The 10,666-nt window shown below is 43.1% G+C and overlaps 1 protein-coding gene across 1 annotated transcript; it reads right to left on the reverse strand.

Moving 5' to 3' along the window:
• Window positions 1-8,704: 8,704 nt before the first annotated feature.
• LOC141696495 (uncharacterized) lies at window positions 8,705-9,746 on the reverse strand. Its single transcript, XM_074500629.1, has 2 exons — window positions 9,373-9,746; window positions 8,705-8,795 (listed from the first exon to the last, which is right to left on the reverse strand). Exons 1-2 carry the CDS (start codon window positions 9,744-9,746, stop codon window positions 8,705-8,707), a joined length of 465 nt encoding a protein of 154 aa, XP_074356730.1.
• Between the last annotated feature and the right edge of the window lie 920 nt (window positions 9,747-10,666).

A 10,666-nucleotide genomic window follows, 5' to 3' on the forward strand; every position in this document is an offset into this window, starting at 1 on the left:
AGATTGAATTCCACAATTATAACCCAGAAAAGTAGTTATGATCTTATCAAAGTTAGGCTTCATTTTGACAATATCACCTTTGTGATCTCTGTACTTGGGACAATATGTGATGTCAGACTTTACAGAATAAAGCTTCTTCTGTCGTTGAATTTGTGACTTTAAATAATCTGCAGCACTATCTCTTAATCTGTTTTTCACTTGAAGTAGGAATAGAACATGTTCCAGTTCCTCAAAATACTTCAGTGGTATAACATTCTGCCTGATATGGTATACCCTCCCATCTGTCATAAAATATAACAAGATATGTTCTTTCAAAAAGGTATGGTAAACCATTTGTACAGATTCAAGTCGATTCAATCTTTCAGGAGTTGCTCCAACACCTGGTTCACTTAAGGAAGTTGGATCGTTGGTAGTGTTATGTACTCTTCTTTCATCAGAACTACCCAATCCAGATTTATCTCTTGCTTCCTTTCCTATAACAACTCTTGCTTCAAAACCACTTGTTGCAGTCTTCAAAGGTTGAGTCTGTTTAGCTTTGGTGAATCCTGGTAGGAGTATCTTTGAAGGTTTAACATGAGCAATGTTAGAGGTTTCCTTTTCCTTATCTTCTGATATCAAGCCAACTTGAGCTATGTCAGAGGTTGCTTGCTTCACTGTTATATCATAATTTACTACATCTTGACTCTGAACAACATAAGCCATGTCAGAGGTTGTTTGAAAAATCTTCTTTGAAATCAGAGTAGGACTAGCATCTTCTTCATCATCAGTTATTTCTTCATCCATGACTGGCATATAAACCTTTACAGGTTCATTAAAATTTTCTTTTCCCTTGGACCTTGGATCAATTTCCACTTGTGATTTGACTTTGGTTGCCTCAGAATTTGTTCTTTCCTTTATCACAATACCCTTAGGCTTTGGAAATTTCTTTTCAACAACAGAAGATTTAGATTTTGTCTTGACACCTTCTGCTTTGAGTCTAGCTTCTTCTTCATTTAGACTCTCAAAGTCCATTCCTCGATTTTCTTTAAGAAATAACTCATTTCAAATTTCTTCATCAAGTTCCAGATGTTCATCAAAACTTATCCTTTTACCAGTATCAGAACTTATTCTTCTCCCAGTATCAGAACTTGTTCCTAGACTTGTAATTCTAGTTTTACTTGATGAAAATCTTTTACCTTGACCTTGACCTCTACCCTTATCAGAGTTTCCCTGGTCATTATTTCCATCATCCTTTCCCTTCAGTGTCTGAATATATTTGCATTTGGACTTAATCACTTTCTCCCCCTTTTTGGCAACAGCAGGTAAAAGAAGAGAGACAAGCAATTCCACTGAGGATTGGATCTCATTGAGTTGAGTTTGCTGAGAAGCTTGATTCTTTAGAATTTCAGAAATCTGAGCTTGTTGCTTCTCCTGAGTTTTCTCAATGTTGGCAATTCTGTCAAAGGCTGGCTTGAAAAATCTGTTTTTTTCAAGTTTCACATTCATATCTTGCTGGATCAAGGTTTCTTGAATTTTATTCACCTTGGCATGATTTGTTGAGTGTTGACCTTGAAGGTGCCTAGTACTCAATGCAGTAACTCTCAGCTGTGCCTTGAAATCATCATTTAACAACATTTCATCAGCTTTTGCTAGATGCTCAGCAAGAATCTTTTCAGAAGGAACAAAACTAACTGTGTTCCATTCCTTAGTCCACTCCTTTCCTCTAGGAGTTTCACTCCAAGGTACTGGTGCTTCCATAACAAACTTCTTGATTAGATCAGCTGTATTAACTGTTTGTTGAGGTGCATGTCATGATGGACCAGCTGCATCAGCATCTAGATTAGTAGCAGCTACACCAGTAATATCTTCATTGACAGCATCAGAATTTGTAGATCCTGCAGGATCAACATCCTCTGATAAAATAGCAGTATGTGAGGCTATAGAGGCTTCAACATCATCCTCTAAATTCTGATTTACAGCCAGGTTCTGATCAACATCCAAAATTGGTGTTGTTGGTGGAGTGAGTTGAATTGGCGGAGCTTCCAAGTACAAAACCTCAGGCACAATCAAGTTATGAATATCTAATTCAGCACTTGTACCTGGTTCTTCAGTATGTACTGGATCAACTATAGGTGACATAAGAGGTGTAGGTATTCTGTCTTGAGCAGTTTCTGGTTGTGTAGAAGGAAGTGATTTAAAAACAATTGGTTCTGTTGAGATCAGAGATTCCTGATCCCCTTCCTTAACTGCTTCCACTACATCCTCTGAATCTGACTCAACTATGTCCTTCTGAGCTATCTGTTTCTTTAATTTCTTCAAAGGTGGAGACACTGTAGGAGCTTTATCATCAGAATTTAACTTTCTAATCCTTTTGAGGGGCCTAGAACTCCCAGTTACAGTATCTTTCTGAGAAGAGACCTTCTCAGCTTCTACAACAATAGGTTCTGATATGGGAACCTGTTCCTCATTTGTTTCCTCAAATCAACAGAATTTAATCAAAAGATTCATCTCAAAATAAAATTAAAAATCGATGAAGTAAAGATTAATAAATTGTAATTAAACATGCACAGTCAAATTATTTGAGAAACAAAGAAAAAATCTTGCAATTAAAGAAAATTTCATTGATATATCAGATGAGTACATTTCATGAAATTTATCAATTACATGCAAATATTACAAGATAGTCCTATTCTACGATTCTTAACATCAACAGCCTTAGTCCTAGTCTAAGAAGCCTGAAAAAGTTGATGGTGAAGAGAAATGGATGGATGACAATTAATTCTTCTTCCTACTTTCAACAAAGAGAACAGCAAGACGAATGATTTGTTCATGCTGTTTAAGAATACGAAGCTGAACTTCTCTTTGGAAAGACAACAGATCATTTTTAATGTTCTATGGAAGTTGAATCCAGATGATGAATGAAATGTTGTTGATATGATATGAAGTTGGAATTCCATTTCGAAAGATAGTCACAGTTTCTGTGCCATAACAGTAATACCAACTAAAATGTGCCATTGTTTGAGAGAAATGAATAGATGTGGTTTTACTGATGAATGATCAGTCATTTAAATAGGCAATGGAATACTAAGGGACGCGAGGACTCGTTAAAAATTACAAGTAAAAATAATGACCCCTCGACTCCCTAGACTGATGTGTAATAATAACAGTCAGTAAAAAATCTAAAGCCAGAGTTAATGGGCACGAGAAATAATAACAATTACAGTGCGCATGCAGGTTTTTCAGGACATACACGCTAACCACTAATACATAATGATTATGACTATTTTATCTCACATTAACCAATATTCTGTAAAAATATTATCGTTCAAGTAATGACCAAAAATAGACCAAGTAAATAAATACTGCCACGTCAGCATCAGAACTTGATTATTATCAGGATTTAAAAGTCATCAGAATATGGCTTCTTAACTCCAAAAGTGAATGTTTATTCCTGTAATTCTTCACACAAATACTGATATGGTAACATCAGAACTTAATCATCAGAACTTCCATAAGAACTTCACCTCAGAATTTATGCAATCTGACACATAAACTGTTCATCTAAAACAACATTTATCACCACAGTAATTTTCATCATTCATATGGAGTGTAAGTGTGTGCATTAAGCTAAATATCAGACAAAGAGTAAAGTCTGATTCACTTCAGTACATCTTAGAAATAAGGCATAACTAAGAACTTTGCTCAAAATCTGTCATTATTCTGAAGTCAACTATAGAATGAGTTCATGCATGAGTCCACCTTAACTATTTTGTGCTCATTTTATGCATCTTTTAGAATTCATTTTTACAATGGCTTCTCAGTGTAAGTGAATCACGACTGCTTATCAGAATTTATGCTGATATCAGAGTATTTCTCCAGTAATCATAGAGTGTGAAAAGTCACCAAGAAAATTTTATTTTGCTTTTCTAATGCATATTACTTAATACCAGCAATGCACTTGGGTCTTCCCTTCCATATTTTTACTCTAGATCTCAAAGGAGTACCTGATATTTATTTCTTTTCTTTTTCTTTTTCTTTTGATAAGTGAGGCTTATCAGCACTTAGTACATCCATCAGATTTACAAACATCAGAACTTAACAGATAAGAAGCATTATTCTAGTTTTTAACTTAGTAATAAGATACACAAAGTAAACCTAACTAAGCTCGATATCAGAATTTGCTTGTGTTAAAAGATTTCCACATAAACAATTACTTCATACATGGGATCTTTAGTATATTAAAGACTACTAGGTCAGCATCTAGCACAGTTATCCTCATTGGATTGTGTTATAGGGAGAATTTTGTATAACAGTATTGTGGAGGTTAATGGGCGGATCAAAGATCAAGGACGGTGTTTGAGGGCGGAGGAAGGTTGTTTGGTGGTGGCTGAGCTTGTATGTTGACTCCTTAAGAAAGAATAGAATTTGTTATTCTCTATCAAGTACGACTCATCCCTCATACAAGTGCCTATGTACCCTATTTATAGGGATCAAGCCTCATGTAGTTCTTGGGCAACAAGTCACATAGGCTAGGGTTAGGACTCCTCAGCCCGTGCAACCCAAGCCCATGATAGAGTCAGGCCTTCAGCCAATCTAGTCACGTAAATCTCAACCGGCTCCAAACGCTTCCTACAATCTCACGGCATTTCCGCCATTCTTCCCGTGATTGTAGGAACAACCCGTGTCAGCCCCGAAATCTACGAGCAACTCAGTCATCTATGAGTCACTTTTCCATATCGAACACAAAGTCCTCTAATACGGGCCGGCCTGGCGGCCTTGGCCCGCACCGCCTTCATTTTTAATCAATAAATATAATATTATCTTCAACTCCATTAGATGTGAGCTCATGGGCCCAGCCCGCGTGTGGGCAATCGAGCCCAGCTCGAGTACTGTCACTTGAGCCCTTCTAACATGAAGTTACTTGAGCCCACCTCACGTATGAGAGCCCAATCGGCAAGTATGAGCCTACCTTACGGGTGTGAGCCTAACTCGCATGTCATGAGCCCAGCTCGCATATCATGAGCCCAGCCCGCATGTGCTAGCCCAAGTCACATTGGTCCATGATTCTAGCACACACATGAGAGTCCAACCATTCAATGCACCTATGGGGACCTGTTTAGGGCCCATGACCGAAAGCGGGCATAACAACTACCCCCCAAAATTCCTGGTCGAATCTTGAGGCTAGGAATTTTTCTAGTCTATCTTTTTTTTTACAAGTGCAATCCCACCAGGCCGCACCAAACCTCCTCGCGTACCTCGCCTCGCATGCCTTTCATTTAGCATTTATTTCGACAGCCGTTGGACAGCTGACGTGGGGATCTGTGTCGTCATTTGAGATGGTGACACGTGTCGCCTCCCCTTTCTCTCTCCTATCCCCTATAAATATGTGAGATTTCAATTCATTTCTCACATTTCCAAGAACACTTCTCGAATTGCTGCTAATTTGCTCAAAGATATACCACGGCGAAGATCATAATCTCCACAAGAACCATCTACCGGCGGCGATATTCTCCCGGCACATATTCATCAAGATCTTCATACACTTCTCCAATAGGTATTCCTCGATTCGAGCCCATTTACATTCATGCTTGTTCATGTGTACCATATGAGCATACACCACCTATTCGATGTGAGCTCACACACAACCATAACCCGCGATGCGAGCCCGTCAGCTTGCTTAGATACTTAGGTGCGATCCTGTGTGAGATGTGAGGACACTTAGGTGCAACCCCATACCTGTTTTTGTTTTCTTTTACTAATTTTCACCATCTTTTACAGATGTCGAGTGCGTCTTCAACCCGCTCCTATGGATCGTCTCGTTCTTCCTCGAGCCCGGCTCGCACCTATGTTAGCCCGGTTCATTCTTCAGCCACTCCGTCTCCATTAAACCAATATCCACCCGAGCAGCGAGGCTCAAAGAACTTTCAATGCGAGCTAACTTCTCTTTCTGGTCGTCTTAGCCAACCTATCTTTCCCGGCTCAGCTATCACCCCTCAAAGGGCTTTGAACATTGCCAGAGTTGAGAACTCGATGCGAGTAGCTGGATCCGGCTCGCTTGATATTCACCTCGACCCAAACCCTGAGGATTTCACCAGGGAGAAGAACATATATGATTGGAGAGATAGGCCTGTGGACCTTTCTCATATCCCAGCCTTCCTTGGGGTAGAAGAGCTGCTAAACCGCGAGCCCACTCCCTTGGATAAAGAGCGAGCTGAGAAGATTTTAAGAGAAATGGCGGAAGAGAGGGCAGCCCGTCTGAGGTAAGCTGCAACTAACATCCTCGACCCCATTCACCTTGACTCAGAATCTACTGACAGTGACCTGGAGAGTGCATACTATGACACCAGGAGGAAAGGAAAAGAGCCCGTAGCTTCTGAATACCCCATCTTGGGGCTTGAGGGTGAAGAGGACGACTCGCACTGGTCCTATGACTCTCCTCAGAGCGAGGAGGTGGCAGATGTTACAAGTCAGTACAAGATTTATAACTATAACTACATCCCCGCGACCTCTCCTGAGCCTTATGTGCCTCCTGCCCAGCCCGAGCTGGAGGGTGAAATTGTTTTTAAGAGGCAGATCATTCCTGATGGGGAGGAGAGCTCGACTGTCAACGAGGAGGTTAAGGTGCTTGCTTGCCGCGACCTGCCTACCTCGCTGACTCAGAAACATCTGGCCGAGCATATTGAGCAGTTCCAGCTCGAGGGCCATGTTGTCTTGCCCCTGCCTCACATGAGGTGCTACAGATATAACCATCCAGAGAATGGAGGCAGGGTGCCTCGCATGGTCTTGTCTACCTTCCTTCTGAGGCTAGGAATCTCCTCTCATCTTCATCCCTTCATCAAGGATGTCTGCGAGTACTACCAGCTCGCACCCTTGCAGATCAACTCGAATGGATACCGGGCCGCCCTTGCATTGTACATCATGTACATCAAATGTGGGTTTCCCCCTCTAATAGCGAGGCAGCTGGGCTACTTCCTTAATCTAAAGCATTCTTCTAATGACTTTGGATATTTCTACTTCTCTGTCTGGCTGTGCTTCAACAAAAAGAACATCATCCACAACGGGCCGAGCAACTCAGGGAAGTGAAAGAGCCCTTATTTCTATATTCACGAGGTGCCTCGAGTCCAGACTCATTTTTATTACAATCCATGTAAGTCTTCCCTGGCTGCTCTCATCTTTTCTACCCTAATTCCTTCCTTTAACAAGAAATGTTTTTTCTTTATCTCCAGCCACCCCACCTCGCACTATACTTGTGGGGCAAGAAAAAATAAATGCAGACAACCTTCTAGATCTTCCTAAGGCGGACAGGGATATTCGAAAACTCATAACGACCTCGAACCTGGTCGCATGTGGGTTTTTGAAGGAAGGGGTGAGGCTGACTCTTCAAAAGAAGAACTCTAAGAAGAGAGCCAGAAAGGGTAAGAATATCGGGCCCGCATGTGCAGGCCTGTCTGCTCGCATGCGCGAGCTCGTGTGCTCGCATATTTATATTTTTTTCATGCATCTCACTTAGCATTGCGCTCTCATTTTCCGCATTTTTTATCTGCTCGCATTGCTTCTTTCCTTTGCATCTCGCTGTGACTAATCTATTCCTTTATTGTTTTCTTTTTCAGAAATGGCCATCTTCCCTATCCCTTTCATGGAAGAGGCTGAGCAAGCCGCAGCTTCAGGCCCTGTTCAGCCCGCTGCAGCGACCATAGGGGCTCTCTTTCAAGTCCCCCCTCTAGCTTGCATGAGGACCCTTACTGAGCATTTCAAAGGCTTAGGGCCATCTCCTCGGCTGAAAAGGCATCGAGGTGACAAAGAGGGGAAAACTGGCGAGTGTGAGCCAAAGAAGGCTGCTCTATCTGATGCTCCTCTCCCCTCCTCTTCTTCTGCCAGCATGGTTACGACCACATTCGGCCGGCTTGCTCAAGGTCACATCAGCGAGCAGGATGTAAAGGATTGGTCTTCCTCTGCTCTCGAGGTCAACCAGGATGCACTCTCCCGAGCCGCGGTCAAAGTATACTATCGTCAGTTATCTAAGGCTCGAGAGATGCGAGTCCTCATCCAGGCCAACACAAAGCTCGAGTCTAAAGTCAAATCTCTTCAGAGTAAGGTCGCTGAGCATGGGCAAGAGAAAGTTACGTTGGTAAATAGCTATAATCAGAAGATACTTAACCTAAATGCTGCCCATGAAAAGGCTTTAAGGGAGCAGAAGGAGGCTCACTACCTAGCCGATGAGGCGTGGAAGAAGGAGAAGGATGCCCTCGAGGAGAGGGTGCTCGAGCTGGAGGGATCAGTTTCTGCCCTGACCGAGGGCCGTGAGGCCGCCCTCGCTGATGCTAGGAACCTGGGGGCCAGGAATTTCATGAAAATCTTTATGAACAAGGTTCCTGACTTCGATTGGGCGGCTCTGGGTGTGAGCACAGCGAGGCATGCCGATAAACTGAAGCTGGAGATGGGGCGGGACGCCCAGATTGCTGAGGAGGCCCAACTCGTAGCTGAACAGGCCCGGGTCGTGGCTGATGAAGCTCGAGAGAAAGAGGCTGATAACCCTTAGACTTTATCTTAAAACTAGACTTTTGACTGGGTAGGCGGGCACCCTTCTTGCCTCGCATTTGTATTTAAAGTATTCTGCCTCGGGGCCTAACTTATTTATCTTTTGTTTATATTAAATTTCTAAGTCTTGTGTGCCCGTACTCATCTTTACTGTGCTAGCCAGTTTCCTTACTTTTGTGTAAACTTATCATGCCTCTATTGACCAAAAGTTATCATAACCCTGGCCGCGTATGGCGAGCATTACACCTTCACAGCGAGCCCAGTTAATCAGCTCGCACCTTTTGTTCAATCAAGCAAAATTTAACAGAAAATACTAAGTGGAACAGGCTCGCGTCATTACTAATTCACAAGTTCTGCACGTATTTTTGCACGGGCTCACATAATGCGACCCTGGCCATGCTTTGTGGAGGGCTGGGCTTTCTGGGTCGCATTTGGGAGTCTGCGAGCCGGGTATGGGCTCGCATCACGTGCCCATCCCTCTTTTTAGCTTCATCTTTTATTTGCTTTATGTTCATATCTTTCTAAGCGGACCATGGCCCAGCTCGTCTCCCATATTTATTGTCAAGCGGGTCGGGGCCAGGCCTGATATGTGATTTTAACATGTTAATAAAACAACCATTCTATCCTCGCATGGGTTCCCATGGATGGGCTCCCCTGTTGGGTATTTAATCTATTAACAAAAGTTAAAATATCAAGTGCACAAATAGAGATCATCCATTTATTCATAGATAATGGGAAGTGAAAGGAGTACATGCTTTTGGTCTCAGGGAGGCACCTATATGGCACTACCCCCCGAGACTTAGGAATATTTTAAGATAATACTAAATCTGAAAAGAATAATATTACTGATAATACTTGCGGAGGTGTTCCACTTTCCAGGCTCTCGGGATCAACTTGTCTTGCATATCATTGAGGTGATAGGTTCCTTCCCAGAGCACCGACTTTATCTTGTAAGGGCCTTCCCAATTCGCTCCAAAGACTCCGTGACCCACCACCTTGGTGTTTGGCATGACCCGGCGCATAACCAAATCTCCCACCTTGAAAGTTTGGGCTCGAACCTTACTGTTGTAATGCCTAGCTATCCTCTGCTGATATGCTATTATCCTGATCTGAGCATCTTCTCGAGTTTCTTCGATCATGTCCAAATAGAGCCGATGATTGACCTCGTTTGTCTCTGAGTCATAGTTGTCCCTCCGGAAAGATCCTGCCCCCACTTCAACGGGCACCATAGCTTCACACCCATACACTAGAGAAAAAGGGGTCTCCCCAGTTGTAGTTCGGGGTGTCGTGTTGTAAGACCATAGGACCTGGGCGAGTTCTTCTGGCCATGTCCCTTTTTTCTATTCTAGTTTTGCCTTCAGGGTGTGCTTAATGATCTTGTTAACAGCCTCTATTTGTCCGTTACTCTGCTCACAAAATTCTCGCATTTCCTTGCTATCGAATTGTTTCCCGTTGTCAGATATCAACTTGTAAGGGATGCCATAGCGGCACACAATAGCCCTGTATACAAACTCTCTGAGCTTTTTTGCCGTGATGGTGGCTAGAGGCTCGGCCTCTACCCACTCAGTGAAGTAGTCCACCGCAACAACCGCATACTTGACACCTTCCTTGGCCTTCAGTAGTTCTCCAATCAGATCAATTCCCCACATAGAGAAGGGCCAAGGGCTCTTGAGAGATGTGAGAGAGGCCACGGGGCTGTTGTAATAATTGGCATATCGCTGACACTTATCACAAGCTCGGGAGAACTCAAATGCATCTTTTTTCAGCGTTGGCCAGTAGTAGCCTTGACGGAGGATTTATTGAGCTAAGGAGCTGCCCCCGCATGATTACCACAAATTCCCTCGTGTACCTCCCTTAAGATATACTTGCACTCATCCCCATCTATGCACTTGAGGAGGGGCGTGATGAACCCTCTTTTATATAAGACCCCATCGTATATCACATAGCGGGCCGCTTTGTATTTCATCCTTCTTGCCTCATTCTTTTCGTCCGGGAGGGAACCATCTTCTATGTAGGCTAAGACAGGTGCCATCCATGTAGGGTCGAGGTCATTACTGAGGCTGCCCACCTCGTGTTCGGGCACACTAGGCTGCCTCTGTATATCAAGGGGCATGACCCCTAGCTGGGTGGCCTCACGGCGCGAGCCAAG

Source organism: Apium graveolens, chromosome 2, assembly GCF_009905375.1.
Source record: "Apium graveolens cultivar Ventura chromosome 2, ASM990537v1, whole genome shotgun sequence".
Classification (NCBI taxonomy): Eukaryota; Viridiplantae; Streptophyta; class Magnoliopsida; order Apiales; family Apiaceae; genus Apium; species Apium graveolens.